The sequence below is a fragment of the Hippopotamus amphibius genome, chromosome 2 (assembly GCF_030028045.1).
Source record: "Hippopotamus amphibius kiboko isolate mHipAmp2 chromosome 2, mHipAmp2.hap2, whole genome shotgun sequence".
NCBI classification, from domain to species: Eukaryota; Metazoa; Chordata; class Mammalia; order Artiodactyla; family Hippopotamidae; genus Hippopotamus; species Hippopotamus amphibius.
The window spans coordinates 172,495,097-172,512,190 of record NC_080187.1 but is presented as its reverse complement, the minus strand read 5'-3'; the positions used below and the strand labels follow the sequence as shown (position 1 = coordinate 172,512,190).

At 48.1% G+C, this 17,094-nt stretch overlaps 1 protein-coding gene across 6 annotated transcripts in view; it reads right to left on the bottom strand.

The window, feature by feature from the left end:
- Window positions 1-480: 480 nt before the first annotated feature.
- The window catches only part of ACIN1 (apoptotic chromatin condensation inducer 1), a 30,084-nt gene continuing 13,470 nt past the window's right edge, over window positions 481-17,094 (bottom strand). Inside the window, exons 1-12 of one of the 6 annotated variants that reach the window (XM_057721148.1) lie at window positions 11,445-17,065; window positions 9,536-9,677; window positions 6,031-6,073; window positions 5,007-5,140; window positions 4,758-4,910; window positions 4,091-4,232; window positions 3,600-3,745; window positions 3,102-3,209; window positions 2,854-2,961; window positions 2,301-2,625; window positions 2,090-2,190; window positions 481-1,421 (exon numbers count right to left, since the gene is read on the bottom strand). In XM_057721148.1, the coding sequence (XP_057577131.1) occupies window positions 1,095-1,421; window positions 2,090-2,190; window positions 2,301-2,625; window positions 2,854-2,961; window positions 3,102-3,209; window positions 3,600-3,745; window positions 4,091-4,232; window positions 4,758-4,910; window positions 5,007-5,140; window positions 6,031-6,073; window positions 9,536-9,677; window positions 11,445-11,563 (1,848 nt within the window). In that variant the 5' untranslated portion in view covers window positions 11,564-17,065 and the 3' untranslated portion in view covers window positions 481-1,094. The other 5 variants (XM_057721149.1, XM_057721143.1, XM_057721146.1 and 2 more) reach the window with 5 other exon arrangements.

Genomic DNA, 17,094 nt, shown 5'->3' with positions numbered 1-17,094 from the left:
GCGGGCCGGCTGGGGGCCTTAAGCACGGCAGAAAGGTACAGGAGTCCGCGGGCTGGGCCCAGGGAACAAACAGGTCAGGGACCAAGGCGACATCGGCGGGAGTGTACGGAGCCTTTTTGGGAAGCTCATTTACGGGAGCCGACTGAGCGAGCGGCTGCCGCCCCCTGGCGGCAGTTATGGGCGGCACCCTGACGGTGGCGAGCCAGGTGACCAAATGCCTCTATCTAGCACAGGACCGGGACCCTCCTCTTCCCAGGGGCTTTCCCTCTGCCCTCCAGTGAGGAAGATCTACAGCGGTGGTTTGGTCAGAGCCGAGGCAGGGATGGAGGGAAGGTGGGAAATCCCTGCTACAGGAAGCAGCAGCCTAAGTTCACTGTATGGAATGCAAGCAACGCCGGCTGTGGCACTGCTCGCTACAGCCTCTTCAATTTGGCTCTCACCCAGGCCCTGACCAAGGAAAGCCACTCAATCACACACTAGTTAAAACTAAGTCAGATTTTTATTATTTTCCATAGACCACATCATTTAATAATAAAAAAAATAAAAATAAAAATTGAACAAAAGGAAAAGGTGGATATAAAGTGGAACCCGTCGGCAAGGGGCAAGGGCTGCAGGACTGAAGAGACTGGGAACTGCAGGGGCCCTGGGACTCAGGAAGAGATGCTGATTCAGCTCATAGGTGACCCAGTCCTGGCCCCGGCTGTTCCCAAAAGGCGGGTGCAAGTACCAAAGGAGGTGGGGAGCAGGACGGAGGAAAAACGACAGAGGCTTGGGGCTCCTGGCTGTTCCCCACCTCTGGGCCAACCACCTCCCTCCCTAACCTAGCTCTTCCCTCTCACAGACTTAATGAGAAATGAGAGGAAGGAGAGGGCTAAGTCCCAAGAGATAGATTATGGGGGTAGAGTGGGGGGGGGGAGATGGCCACTGCTCCATTTGGTATGTGGGGACAGGTGGCAGCCAGACTTCAGCACTGGGCAAATGGTGTGAAAGACACCCTGGTTCCAGGGTGGTGGAGATTGTACCTATCCCTCTGTGGCCTTGAACCCCCGGGGGCAGGGTGGCTGATGCCTGCAGCTCTCCCTAGTGTTTTTCCGCTAGCGGCGCCCACCCCGGTCCCGCACAGGCGTGCTCCGACTCCGGCTCCTGCTGTGGCGCTTGGTGTCTCTGCGGTCCCTCTCCCTGCCTCGTTCCCGGTCCCTGTCCCTCTCCCGATCTCGGTCCCCCCTGTCCCGCTCCCTGTCCCTCTCTCTCTCCCTGTCCCTCTCCCGGCTGTGCTCTCGCCGCTTCTCTCGCTCCAGCTGTCGGGTCCGTTCCCGCTCCGCCTCCTTCTCCCGCTCCTTCTGCTCTTCTTCTTCTTGCTCCTTTCGCCGCTTCTCCCGCTCCTTGGCCCGTTCAGCCCGCTCTGCCTCCTTCTGAACAATCTGTAGCAGGCAGGGAAGGCAGAGAACAGGCATCTCAGCCCTGCTCACATCAGTCCCACCTGGTCTTCCTGCACTCTGAGCTTGGGATCACTGCCGGCCTTGCTGTTACACAGGAAGGGGCCTCGGCAGTCACATCTGTCCTTGTCTCAGAGCCCCAAGCCCTCTGTTTTCACCTTTTATGCCCACGACAGGTAGTGGCACCACCCATGCCTGGCCTCTGGTATTTCCTACACTACCTGGATGTGAACAAACCTCTATTCTCTTGAGTGGAGCAGCATCAGTCTAAAATTCCCAAAAGGCCCATTACAAAGAAACTTAAATTAAAAAAACTAAAATCCCTAGATATTAAAAAGCAGAAAAATAGCTGAGTTTATAAGACACAGATTTCTCATCTAACTAGAATCAATTTTCAAGAAGTGTAGTTGCCACAGCCAGCTTCCTGGGACACACACGAAGTTCCGGTCTCCACGTCTCCCCCCATCCTTCTGGGTCTGGCTTCTCTACGGCACATCTGATCAACTGGGTCTTCAAATTATCTCTTTCTCTGATGCTTAGCTTCTGCCTTATTATCCTAAGCCAATAGCCGGGCCTGCTCGCTCTCGTAGTCACATGACTCTCCCCTTGCTCGCCCCCAAGCCTCTGAGCAGGGCAAGAAGGCTGGCACTCACCTGGCTGTCAGTCAGCGGGAGCCAGTAGATGCAGGGAGCTGCCTTGGTCTTACGGAAAAGGTCGTCCAGCAGCTTGGCAGGTGGTTCCTCCTGAGTTTTCTCTGAGGTGGAAGGAACTGAGTCAGATTTGATGCACGTGACTCTGTGCCCCGCTCCAGTTGGGTCCCTTTCCCACCTACTAGTGAGTATGTGTGCCCCCATAGCTAAGTACCTTTCTTCTCACTCTTCTTTTCTTTAGACTTTGCGCGTTCCTTGCGGCGGCGGTCACGGGACCGTGATCGGGAGCGGGGCCCTTCTCGAACTTTGTCCCGATCCCATTCACGCTCTGATCGAGTTCGCTCCCGCCGCTCCATTTCCCGTTCCCGCTCTGCCCACTGTTCCCGCACCGCCCGCTCCTGCTCCCGCTGCTCTGCCCTGGGGTGCTGTGGTGGCTGGGCTGGGGGTGGGGGCGGGGGGTGCAGCGGCCGTGGTACCCCCTGCTCCTCTGTCTTAGTTTCAGAGGGACGGTCCACCAAGAGGCCTCGGTGATAATCCAGCTGCGGGCAGAGGAGGGACAAGGACAGTCAGGATGAAGATGACATCACTCCCACTGAAGGAGCCCAGATACCAGGGAAGAGACTGAAGCCCCATGGTTCAACTAAAGGAACCAAAGGGCGGAAGAAGGAATCTCAGTGACTGCAGGTTTGGCCAGGATCTCAGCTGGAATCTAGCAGGTTAACAGCCTCCCCTGCCCCTGCCCTCCTTCCTTTCCCTTGGTTTCTTACCTCATCTTGCTCAGCATAGTCAGCACAGAGGAATTTGGGGTTGGACTGGGGCCATTTGACCCCATGTAGAGCTGTGCGGGTGGCGACTGCTTCCTCTACTGTTGAGTACTGACAGGGGAAGGGAGAAGGCAGAGGGTCATATCAGGCCTTCAATCCCTCCCACTTGCCACAACACCCGCAAATCTGCTCACGCTGGTCACAAAAGGAAACACAGGCCAAAACCTAGAGAATCAGCTTCTTCCCCTCACCGTCACAAAGCAGTGAGATTTGATCTTGTCAATCCAGAAAGCCTCTTCTACCAGAGTTCCTGTACGTCCCAACAATTCCTTCAGTTGGCCTAAAGTGAAGGGGCGAACCTGCCAATGAAAATGAAATTTCAGGGTCTTTAAGAAGGCAAGAACTATACTCATATAACTAGTCTGAAGACTTCCCACACCACTGTCACAGGAGTATAGCTTCAAAGTTTGAATGAGGCCAAAGAGGTTAGGAACCCTCCATCAGGAATGCGAGGAGAGTGGTAACACTGACTGACACATCATGGGCCAGGCTCTCTACAAATTCTCAAGACAGCCCTGCAGGGTGATATTTTTTTCTCCCCATTTTTCAGATGAGACAGGTTGTGAAGTTAAGTAACTCACTCAGAGTCAATGAGTGAGTAACCAGCAGGTCTAGGAGTTGAACTTAAGAAACACGAGTCCAAAGCTCAGACTCTAAACCAAGCTGCAGCGTGGGAAACAATGACTTACCAAATTGGAGATGTGGACAATGTTACTGATTTTGCCCCGGGGTGGGGAGGGCACTTGAGCAGTCCGGACTGGGTCATCAATCGTAATGGAAACTCCCGACTTCTGCTGGCTAATGGAACGTCGAGTTAAGGTATCTCCTAAAGTCACTATCAAACAGAGCACATGAATGATTTTCAGCAGGGAGCAATACTGGCTCTTTCACCTCCAGCAGGACTTTAAACTCCCTACCAGTAGTCACTCTTCCATCTAAATGTGCTGAGCACCAGCACTGTGCAAGGTACAGTCCAGGCTGATCTCCTCATTATGGAGACACAAAGATTAAACAGATTCGAACCTAGCTCTCAAGTAGCTTGATAACTAGGAGAAGATAAGACAGATGTGTAAAATACTAGAACACAAGGCAGAAAACATTAAACGCTTTAAATGAGGTCCAAATAAAGTGCTCTGGGAATTCAGGGAGCCGCATGTTTCACTCCCAATGCTGCACCCACCTTTCTTTACTTCGTGCTCCACAGGTGGGGGCAAGGCCACCTCTACTGAGACCTGGGGAGGTACTGGGGCTTCTGCTTCAGGCTCCTTCTCTTCTTCCTCCTCCTCCCTCTGCCCGTTCTCCTGGCCCTCAGCAGGTACCACCTGTAAGGTATCAGATAAAGGAGGGATTCGTAAACACCAAATTGGCACATTCTTTTCAGCCTCTGGTTTCTCGGAGAGCGACAGCGGTAGTCAACCTAACACGTTCCTTCCACTAGGGGGCAATTTCATCATTAGGTTCCCCTACCAGACCCTGGGACTGGTAATGCCTCAACTCTGCCATGAGGAAGGCTAAGGCAGGAGCTGGCAATTTTTTTCTGTATGGGGCAAGATATTAAACATTTTAGGCTTTGTGAGGTATACAGCTGCAATTATTCAACTCTGACACTATAGCACTTAAGCAGCTGGAGACAAGAATAAATGAAATGGTGTGGCTGTGTTCTTACAGAACTTTATTACAGGCAACAGGTTAGATCTGGCAGCCTGCTGACCCCTACAAGGGCCAATTAACCCAACCCTCTGCACAGATGGCAGGTTTCCCTTCTAGGACTCCACCTTAGCTCCTTACTCAGTTGCCCGCTCTGCATCCATGCCCCCACCCCCGCCCCGTGGGGTGCAGGAGCCTACCTGAGTGACAGTCCGGCATATTTTCAGCCCCTTGTCATGGGTCCCATCGTCACCATTACGCTCTGTCTCATCCTCAGAGATTCGGGAGTCGTCGGCATGAAGATCCACAACAGCCTCCTGCCCCGCCAGGGGTTTGATGTCGGGGATGAGGCTCTGGGACACAGATACCCCCCACCCCGTTACACTGGGCCCATGTCTACTCCCACCTCATGTGTCTCATCCTCCCTTCCCCGGCCCCTCCCACCTCACCTTGAGTGATTCGGTGGTGATACTGATGGAGGGTTTCTTCTGGGTGGTGGCTGTGCTGGCTCCCCAACGCCGCTTCCGACCAGGCTGGCCCCCCTCTGTGTCACTGTTTCCAGCTGGCACCCCCTTGGTAGCTGCTGTCCCCAAGAAATAGGACCCCACAGTTAGATGGTCTCAGGCCCTCTGGCTGGTTCACACCACAACACCCACAGATAGCCTCAGACAGGAATTTTAGTAAAAAGTTAACTTAAGGAAATCACATTTGGGGACTGGGGAAATTGTGCTTCAGAGTAAACAATAAAAGGCCTGGAGCCACTTCCTGAAAGATGAAAACTACTGATCTCTGAAGGCAACAAGGGAGCGGTAACTAGGCTGGTGAGCAATTTAAACTTCTAGTGGTAGAAAAATCTAAAGTATTGGGGAAGACAGATTGAGGATGACATGGGAATAAGAAAAACAAAATTATGTGATACTAAAATCCATGTTAGTTGAATTTTAGATCATGATGTGACCTGGTCACGCTTTAATTTTCACACTACAGACTGATATTTAAGTCATAAAGATCTATCACATTTTTGTCAACCTGGAGTTCCTCACTGGAAAAATGTTAAAGATGTTACTGTTTGAGGTGTGGGCACTCTCACTTTCTCAGATGCTCTCTTAGAATAAAGCATAAGCCAGTAAGCATTTTATTGGAATCCCTCAAACCCACTCATGGTTCTGAGGGTTCAGACATCTGAAATAATAAAAGCAGGAGAATTACATATGAAATGATGAGACATCTCAGTGTATCTCATTAGGGATAAGAAAGAAATGTGACTGGGACAAGTGACAAGGACTGTTTGTGAAGTTCTGAATTTTAAAATGGAACCCTACCTATGCCAAAAAGATGTAGATTTGCTGGGTGGAGCAGGTGGGATGGCAGGGGTGACACAAGAATGCCACTGAGAACGGGAATCTATTTCTCTAATAACTCTGATTTTTATGGCATTCCAGACCTGGATCAGGGATTTGGGGCTAGACTTACAGACAACGGAGATCTTCCTCTTGAATGATTTGGGCAGCGAGCTCTGTATAGAGAAGAAAAGGGGAAAAAAAGAGAAAGAGACACACCCCACAGAGAGGGGGGAAGGAGGTTAGACGGGGCAGTCTTAGCATAGGCTCCAAAGACACAGAGAGAGAAAGACACAGAGACAGACAAGAGACCAAAACAGAAGCGGCAAACGGCAAAAACGAAGCAGAATCAATGCAAGTTAGAGAAAAAAATAAAACCAAACATCACAGCAGGGGAAGTCATCTAGTCCATACCACACTTATGTATTAGCTTGACCAGAAATAAGCTGAAAGAAGAATTTCAGTAGCCTCCCATCCCTTTAGAAGCATTGGTCATGCCCTCTTCTACTGTCTCTACAGGTTGATAGTTGATAGGATATCAAGCCCAACAAGCTGTGCCCAGAACTGGGTCACCTAGTCCTTCTAAGGTCTTCCTTGCTAACTCGAGGAAAACGCGAGGGAACAAGGAAAACCAACTTGGGGGTGGCAACTTTGACAATATAACCCTCCTTTTCTCAACGCCCAGCCTGACATCCACTGATAATGGCTCTGAGTGGCGTGGACAGCAGACTGTTAAGACTGCCTGGACCCCCACCACACTGTGGAAAAGGGCAGCACCAGACTCCATGGAGATGAGCCTCCTGGGTCAAGTGCCAGCAGAAAGAATTTAAAGGTGTCTCTGGTAAAGACAAGTTTTTATGCAGGGCAGACTGTCCCTAGGGAGAGTTTCACACTTTCCGACCACTGTATGGAGCTCTAGCAAAGCCTGTTTCTTCTCCAAACAAGGCTTATGCCTTAGGGGCTCTGCCAAGGACCAGAAACTTCCAAACTTGCTTTTGAGCAAATTTCTGCCCCAGACACTCAGTGGGAGAAAGACTGTGGACACAGCAAAAAGAGGAAGAGAGAGCAAAAAGGGGAATAGAGCATTTTTAGATTTAAGTGCTTATTTCTGGAAAAACTAAGACCTGCCACCCTTCTAAAGGGTAGGGCAGGAACCCTCTTGATGAAATCCCCTTTCCCCATCCACCCCCAGCCCCGTTTGTGTCGTCTAACCAAGTCTCCTTGGTCTCCGTTAAGGGCCAGCCTGACCCCTAGCTGGGCCGCTCTCGATGGGTAAGTTAGTGAGAAAAAAAAAAAAAGTCTTAATTAAAACAGGAAAAACATGAACCAAATAAATAAATAAATCCAATTAAGAAATCAGAAAAAAAGATAAAGAAAAAATTAAAATAAAAGATTAAAAAAGGAGGAGGAAGAAGAAAATAAAGAGGAAAATAAACTAGGAATATGACAAATGTTCCAGGTACCATCTCACACCTGGGATCTTCAGTTCAGCCAATCGCACCTCACTGTGTACTGTATCTAGTCAACCGCCGGTCCAATCAGAATGAGCCCTCCCTGCTAGGCGCTGTGCAATTGGTGGGGGGTTGGGTTGGCAAAAAAGGTGGGCGCACGGCGTGGTGGTCAGCACGGCACTGCCAGAGTCCTCCCAGGGGCGCAGGGGGGGCGGGAGGGAAACGTGTGGGGGGACGCTGCCCAGTTTCCATGATGTCAAGACAGTTCACTGGCGGTGGCCAGGCTCAGCGAGGGGTACAAGGGGAAAAGGGGCAGAGACATCAGTCCCAGCCCTGTAGGGGCATCATCTTGCAGTCCCTGATGAGATGGCCTGTGAGTAGCAGGAATGGTCCTGGCCTTTTATCGTGAGAGGTAGGCAGGACCCTATGTCCACCAGTGGCAAGCTGCAGCAACACCACCACCCGGTACTTGCAATCCAGGTGATGACTCCAGAGTCCCTTTATCCTCTGCCTGTAACTGGGGAGGGGGTCCTCTCACCGAGTGGGGTCATGGAGCCTCTGTTGAAGGCAGCCTGGGGGTAGTAGGCGGATAGCCCCCGGACCTGGCACACATTCAGCAGCAAGGTCAGAATACTTTTCTTCTGAGAGTGGTGTGTGGCATCTCCTCAGGGACTCCAGCTGAGACAGTGGTTCCAGTCAGGTGGATAGATGAGCCCCTGCCTCCAGGGATGGAGGAGAAGTTGGAGCAACCAACATGCTGCCCTTCACCATGGACAACAGGGACCAAAGGAAAGTCCATCTGATGAGCAAGTGGTGAAACATGGCTGGGCTGTCATCAGCATTAAATCCCTGGGCTCAGACCCTAGACTTCTCTGCAGGGTTCCTAGTCGTCACAGCTTAAGCCGAGAGCCCCACTCGGTACTTTACAGCATGGCACTGTGATCACAAACATTGACTCTTTAGGAGGTCTTGGTGCCCTAGATGGGGATCCCAACAGTCTGCAGCAAACAAGGCAACCCACAGTCCTCAAAAGGGCAAGGGCATGTGGGCAGGCGCCCCAGCACTGACACAGCTCTTCTTGGGGTGTCCCAAAGAGGGAGATGATGCAAGTCCACCCCTTTCCAAATGCTTTTTGCTTTCTCAATACAAGTCTCTCCAGAACAGTGCTCTTCTTGGCCCCCTGATGTAAGCAAGGCAGGGAGGCAAAAGGGGGCCCATCACAGGATCCCATACACATGCCCCCTCTGGCCAAGACACCTGGATAGCAGACTCGGCTCTGACTGGGCAGCTCAGTAGCAGCGGGTGGGTCCAGAGGAAGAGGCGGCATCAGCGATTGGCCAGTTGGGCAGGGTTATATTTTACGGGCGGATTACCGTACATGAGGTACTTGGACAAAGTTTTACGGGGAAGAAGGACCTTGTAATAAATAATATTCTGCACATCAAATCACTTTCACCGGCCCCCACCCCCGCAACACACACCAAAGAAAGGCTACACACACAACAGTCCCTCCCACCCTGTTACCTTACTCCCAAACCCAGCTAATTCTTTCTCTAATTACTTTAAGAGCCAAGAAGACTTCGCTGGCTCTGATGGGGGGAGCCCCCTGAATTGGGTGCAGGACACAAGATAATATAGACGCCAAAAAAGTAAGGAGAGGGGTCACAAAAATGGGGAAGGGGCCTTTGGGATCACCCCAGGTGCTTGCTTCTAAGTAGCTACATCTCTGCAATGAGACCACTGGGGGGCAGATGAGGAACAAAAATTCCTCAGCATGGTGGTCAGCTGAGAACCACCAAAGCCCACTAGATGGCGATGAGCTCCAACACACTTTTAAAAAGGAGGGAAAGCTAGAGGGCTTACCACAGGGAGAAGCTAGAGAAGGTAGCAGGGAAAGCTGAGCCTGGGTCTTGAAGGGCCATTAACTGACTTTCCCGCTGATTACACACTTCCCCAACTGCACTACTTCCCTAACAAGGAAAGGGGAATAAAGGAGCCCTGTCCCCATCACAAGGGGTCTCCCTTGCTAAACCAGCGAATTCTCCCTTGGCCCTAACCTGATCCAGGTCTTTGCCTAGTCCCTTCTTTAAGCTATCCCACTGTGTAAGAGGGATCACCAGAGTGCTCTACTCTTTCCCCGAGGTCCACTTCTGCCCACCCACCCCAGCAGGTGGCTTGTATATTTACCTCTTTCTTCTCCTCATCCTCAGCACTGCCCTCTGGGCGGTCATCATTGCTGACTTGGTCTGCAATAGGCATGGAGGGCTCTGGAACCTCATTTTCAGGTCTGTTTTCACTTGTGTCCATGGTCACTTCCTCCTTCTCCTCACTGTCAGCATGGGGAGAGGTTGGGAGGGAAGGGCAGGAAAGAACCAAGGGGAAGAGAGAGCAAGACGTCAGGTTTTGGGTCAAGAAAACCCCATGCCTCATCACTTGGGTGGGATTGGGAGAGCTGCTTTTTAGCTCAGACTAGAGATCTTGCCCCCACAGGAAAAGCAGGAAACTGTTTTCCTAGGGGAAAGAGCACAGATCACAGCAACCGTATCCACCCACTGCCCAGATGGGATAAAGCTGTGATGAGTGGGGTCAGGACTCCAATGTTCTTAGGAAATTCACCAGGGTACCCTTACATGGAGAAACATCCCTCTCTGAAAAGTCCCTCAAAAGTGACTGTGATTTGCCCACAACCCCATGGCCTCCCTAGTCCTGACCACAGGCACCTTTATTTAAGCAATTGCATAAGAAACTAAGGGAAGCCTGATTCCTTAAAAAGAGGAGAAAGAACAGCCAGGGCTGTGGCAAATGATCCCAACCTTGTGTTTAATCAACTGCTTAGTAAGTAAAAGCCTACTGACCCACAGGATCTGGAGATACCAGGAATGGAAAAATGGTAGGGGTGGGGGCATCAGGGAGAGTAGGGTTGGTGAGGGTTTAAGCCTCAGCAAGGACCCTCTCTAATCCAAAAGGAAAAATTAAAACTGCCAGAAAGAGTATGAAAGCTCAGAGAAGAACCAGGCCACTTTTACCTGCTCAGAGGTGTAGGAATTGTTCTTACATTCGGCTTTCGCCCAGTTTGTCCCACTCCCTTATTCCAACTTCCAAGAGATAAAGAGAGCAGGCCTCCCAGTCAGCACACACCCTCCCCCACACCATGCATCGTCCCCCCACAAACACTGAACCCACTCCCCCACCCCTCCGAATCACACAAGTTATCTCCCATTGCAGGCCACGAATCGCAGAGGTTCACTTCAGATAAACTATCTTCCCATCTTCTTTTTTCTGTCTTCGTCCCTAACTTCTATCTCTAGTCTCACCCCCATTACCACCCAAACACTGGGGGTAAAAATCAAATCAAGATGATCAGGGGCCTAAGTCTCAAGAGGGGAAACCAAGCCTCCCCAAGGCTGATAATCACCACCAGAAAATTCAGCATTCTCCACAGACTGCCTGACACTCAGAGGTCAGCACAGCCTCCCCAGAGCAGGCAGGGAGGGATGCACGGGAAGGGGGGAGGAGAAAATCGGAACTCTGCCCCCAGCTAATAGGCTCCCACAGAAACACGAGATTCAACTGCCTGAATCTAAAGAAAAGTCTTATCCAAAAAAATAACTATTTCCCACACAGAGAGGGCAAGTGGGGCCAATTAGAAATCGGGCAGGAAGGACAAAGGGGGAGAGCAGAATGACTGAAAACAAACCAAAACGAAAGACGGAATGAAAGCCATGGGGAAGAGAAGGGAGGTGAGGGGGGCTAGAGCGGTGGGGAAAAGGGATACATGGAAATGTGAAGCTCTCACCCTTCTTTGCTTTCTGATAACATGATTTTTTTTCTCCCCCTGGAAGTGCTGTTTATCCCTTTCTGGAATGGAAGAAATAACAAAAACCAAACAAAAAAATCCTAAAAAATTTAAAAAAACAAAACACCTTCCTTGTCCCAAGATCCCACCACCTCCTCCCCAACCACCCGATCCAGAGAGAGAAAATCAAGATGCAGCAACTGGGGATCCAAAAAATGGTAAATGAAGGGGAGGTGGTGGTGGTGGTGAGGGGAGGCTAAAATAGATCTGGCTTTTAAGAGATAAGCGTTAAGTCCTCACGGCAAACCCCGAATTCGGCTGGATTGGTCTCTCTGGAGAAGGAGGAGGAAGAGGGCCAGGCTGCTGGTAGTGGCTGGCTCTATTGTACTGGCGGAGCGGCGGCGATCAGCCGGAGACATGCAGGGGAGCCATCTTGCCACTTACCCAGCAGCCCGTGTGTGCGGATGGGGGAGGGCCCTGCTGCAGCAGGGGAGGGGAAAGGAGAGAGGGAGGGCGCTGAGTGAGCAAGCTTCTTATCCCCTGGCAGGCCGCACGGAGCTCACTGCTGGCTCAACAGGCCTGGCCCTTTTCCTTCTTTTCTCAGGTTACAACAGCTACCGAGGCCTAACCCCACAGGGAGAGGGTGCTCTCTCCTTGTCTTTCCAGGGGGCAGGGGAGGGGGCTGGGTGGAGAGGACATACAAAGTTACAGCTGCTTGCTTGGAAGATTCCAGAGAATAGAAGGAAACAGCAGAGCTGGGAGTGAAAACTGATAAGAAGGAAGATAACAAAGGCAAAGTTGAAAAGAGACAGAGGGGAGGGTCATGAGTAATTTTTTATGTTCCCACCTTCCTCTGAGAGCCAGGCATGGAACACTGAAACCAGATCAGGTGGTTCAAGGCAGGGAGGTGGGATGAGATTTGGCACTATCCAATCACTACATAGTAACTGGCTGTTCACCACGAGCAATGACCATGTGTTACTACTCCAACCCATCTTCTCTTCAGGGAGATGGAAAGTGTGGGTAAGCAGAGAGTTCCTTTTTGAATTACCAGTAGAGGAGGGGAGAGGTGTCTCTGAAGAGAAGACAGACAACTTTGTTTCACAGAGTCTTTAATAAGGTCACCCTGCCCCAGGGTCTGCAGGAGCCAGAAAGGAAAAGGATAAACAGGGCAAGGGGACCTTGGTAGCTGAAGCATGAAGGCCACTTCTTGGAGCAAGGGCTCCAAAGTGAGGCCTCCGAAGTAGATAAGAAACTGAAATGAGAGAACTGTTACTGGGGACGGGGGTGGTGGTGGTGGTGGAGGGTGTGTGTGTACAGATCTGCTGGGCAGAAAGTGACTGGGAACTAAATGGAAATTATTAATTGTGGGCATCTTCAGACTAATGCAAAACGGGAAGCTGCCTCTACGCATTCAAAAAAGCACTCCGTAGATGCTCAAAATGCCCATTTGTTGACTGCAAAGGTGCTCCTTTTGTATCCTAGTGGCAGGAAAGATTTAACAATAAGACAAGCTTCTGGGTACTTAATGAAAAGCTAAGTATTCTCTCATTTGTAACACCAGAGCTTTTAGCCAAGACTGAAATCTCCCCGCTGCTGCTTAAAATCTTAAACTTACACGCCAACTGCATGATAAAGTGGTCATGTTTATATATCACACCACACTTCCCTCTCACTTAGTGGTCCCTGTCTGCTCAGTAAGATTGAGAGCTCTGAGTCAAACTGGCTAGGGCTTAATCCAGGCCCTGGTCCCACCCCCCACACAAACAGCGTGAAACTGGATGAGTTCCTGATCCTCTCTGTGTATCAGTTTTTAAGTCTGTAAAGTGGGGGTAATAATACCTATCTCAACTAACAGTGTGATAAGGATTTGCTCTTAGGAGTCTGGCTTGGAAGACACCCCAAGTCAAGGTAAGGATATGCATAAAATACAGGTACATTTAATAGGCTATTATCTCATCTGATGCCACCTATGGAGTTTTTGAGCGTCCTCAAAGAGTAGACTGCTCTCTGATGTAAAGGCACTAATTAGTTTGACAGGGTCTCAGCAATGCCCTCATCACTGTCTAGTACCTGCTGGTTTACTTGCCCCTCACCTCTACCCTGCAGAGTTCCTCAAGGTCAGAGATTGCATCCTTTGACCCCTAGCCTAGGGCCTAACACAAAGAAATGCTCAGTAAATATTTCCCAATTAGGTTGTCACCGTGGGTACCAAGTGGATACTTTAATAAATGCTTGGTAAATGAAAGGTTTCCTTCTTAAGAAATATTTTTGGATCGAGTTCCCACAGAGACTGTTATCCTACAGAGAAATGTTACCTTCAAACATCCTCAAATACATGTTCCCTATCCATCAATTGTCCTAAAATACTTCCAGCTGCCAATATGCCTCTCCAAAAGTGGCTTCCTTGGAGGAAGAATTTTCTTTTAATGGAAATTCTATCTCATTTTTTTCAAGAATAAGAATTTTATGACGTTATCCTTGGCCTTCTTAAGGCACAATGAGTTTGTGCCGTCTACTTCCCCACCATTAAACCTGTGGGATCTGAGAATTCCCAAAACTTTATTTTCATAAGAAAAAGAGGAAGCCTTGAAATTGTCCCAAAGGGGACTCAATCTACTTGCAGGACAAGTCCCAAAGCGTTCTTAGCTATGCGTCAGAGCCCCGCGCAGCTTTTCTTTGTAGTCCCTTTCATGCAAAAGGCATCCCCTTTCCCACTATTTAAATTCTTGCACAAATGTTTCTGATACCTTTGCAAAAATAGGTGAAACTGCATGGGAATTGGGGGTGGGTGATATCGACCCATAATTAAACAGTGCATAAAGCATTTGTAGCCCAGAAGAAAAGGACACAACTACTTGGTGGCCAATAACATCACATTAGAGTTCATATCTGAATATGAATGAGATTCAGAAAAACTAGTGTAAAGGGAAATTTCCATAGATATATATGTTTGAAATGTAGTTACTGCAGAAAATTCACGAGGAGCTGAGGACCTGATGTGAAATTTAATAAGAAAGAGTGGGATCTGACTACACTTAGGCAGTGAGATTTAAATACAAAATACCCTCAGCAGCATTCTAGTGCCGAGATAACCAAGGAAGGTATGGTTTTAGAGGGTATGTCCTTAGATACCAGCTTCTCAGTGAGCAAACTATTGATAACAATAAATTCTACTTTTTAAAAACTATGCATTACTTGGCATACTGGCATTGTAGGTCCCCTGGGGAGTATCAATTACACTGTCATACTACCTTAAAGGACCGTTTCCTTCCTCCTACTCAGGGAAAAGGACAAATAAGCATAGTGCCAAGAGCCTGATGTTACTATTGCCTGCAAGGTTGGTGTACACAGGAAGGTTGTACTTAAAAAACTGGGGTTTGAATGAACTATTACTGGATGATACAGTTGCCCACACAAAGTTTTTCCTTTCCCTTTTCCCCCCTCTATTTTTTTTAATGTAAAAAGAGAGTACCATTATTTTCTGCTGTATGAGGGAAGTTTTGTTTTATCTATAACAGGCAGAGGACTTGATTTTGGAACAAGGCTCAAATGAAACAGGACTGAGGGCTCACAAATTCCTGCACCAAGAAATGAAAAAGGTACCTTACCTCATAAATCTAGAATTCCTCAGGGCACAATCAGAATCACAATGGATTTAACCAAACAGAGCAAAAGAATTTTAGGCAATCTCTTCCAAGTGGTAAGAGGTCCTTGAAACAAAGTCTAATCTTTTTTTTCTTTTAACACTTTACTGAATGAATAGGCCCTAGCTCTGTTTTTTAAAAGTCATGGTGACTTCTTGTGAAGATAGAGAGGAAAACCAAGGTTAAGCCGCAAATGGTCTTTTCCATTTAGCACTCATTGTTGATTCCACTCTGAAAACTGGCCAGGGCTCCAGAGATCATCAGGCTGAACACTAGCACTCTAGAGGGCTGGAAGACCAGGAGGAGTGTTGTGAATCAGTTTAGCAGGCCCTCCAGAAACGCAGGCAAACTTCTCAAAGACTCATTTAATAAATCCAAATCCAATGCCAGAATGGTCTATGGGTTTTGGGCCTGTCATTTTGTTAGGCTGCTGAATAGACCATGTAGAAAGCAGGCAGAAGGAAAGCAAGTAAGAGGGATGTGTGTGAGCCACTCCTGAGCTCAGACTGCATCTAACCTATGGGCGGCTTCACCAAAGCTTGCCTAGGCAACGATGGACAATCTCAATATTTATTTATCCAAGGTGCCGTCTGCTATCACCTTACTAGAATCAATGTGATTAGATGACCTCAGTCATAAAATGAAGATCAAAGCCACCTTTACCTGAGGAGACAAACTCTGTTACGACTCCAAGGTTCATTTGCCCCAGACCTGCATATGAAAATCCTGAAATACAGGTGCTTCAAAACAGCACAAAGTGCCACTCTGTTGCCAGGATCTCAGAGACTCACAGGATTTTAGGACAAGCAAGGAGCTTTTCAGAAAATTACTTGCTTCTCAAGGTGCACAGGAGGCAGTTCCTCAGGCCCAATTAGTAGCAGGTTGTCAACATCTACTTTGAAACTGCCATTACAGAAAAGACATGCTGTACCTCCCATGGGATGGGGGAGGGAAAGGCGGGTATTATCTCTGATTGATGGATAGCAGAGGGAAGGTGTCACCCCATTTCCTCATCGATGGTGTAGCTGGGGAATCCTGAACACCTTCCAGAATCCGCTGGGTTTTCACTTTAAGGTCCTAGAAGAAAAACCCTTTTCCAAAGGATAATGTACCCATTCCAAAAGGGAAAGACAAAAACTTTTTTCAAAGGCAATAGAGTGAACTTTTAAGCTTTCAAACCAAAAATGCAATGGCCACAAGATGGCAGCAGAGGCAAGAATATGAGAATAGACAGTAGCAAGGGTATATCCCAAGGCAAAAGCTATGCAATGAGTGCATAACTATTGTTAAAGTCTCAAGAAAATGAGATAAATAAATTATGTCACTCTCCACCACCCTCCAAAATCAGAGGCAAAAGACAGTCTGAAGCTCTAAGAAGAATGTAAAGTATTAGACATGTACATAAAGGGAAAATCATATTGATAGTATTAGTGTTAAAATGCCATTAAAACAATCATGGAACAAAGTTAGGCCAACTGTCTACACAGGACATTCGCCAAAGCAGTACAGGGTTCCTGATGTCTAAAAGCTAAGCAATCTTATTTCCACAATGCTTTTCTTTTTCATTTCCCATGAGACTTTGAAGCCAGGAATTTTGGTTCAATGGCTTCTTAGTTTATAACACCTAGCTCAGAATAATGAATGACATAGCTGTTCAATTACAATTTTAATTTTATATGAGAGGATTATTTTTTAGAACTAAATATAAAGAATAAAAAATTCACATTAATTGCATAAATGGTAAAATTAATCCAAGAGTCTTAGAAGGAATAAACTTCTGACTTGATATGGACTTCATATTTTGCTGTACTGTACACTGTGAGACATAACTAGGATAGACTATGTTTAATAAAATGATAGCTAATAACCAGAGAAAATACAAACACTAAAAAACAGCACCCCCGTCCTATAAGTTTCTTTGTAGATCCTCAACATCTTTTATTAAACTGTTCCCAGGGTCACATGCAAGTTGCTAAATATGACTTAAAGATTGAGTTAAAATGCCAGAGTCAATTCCCTTACACTGTCTTGAATTTATAAAAAGAAGCTTCTGCTGCTTCCTATCTAAAGGAATTGACAATTTTCATCAGATGATTCCAGGTGTGGGTTTCCTTTTGCTCTCACCACCACTTTTCAGACTACGTTAAGAGTTCTGGTGGCAACTCTCAACACAGTAACTGACGTCTAACCTTAATCCAGATAAAGCTCTGCCTTCACATTTTATAATGAAACTAGGACTTAGCCAAGGAACTTTAGGGAGCCAAGAACTATTCCACAAACTGGGAGTGTTATACCCGAGTTGA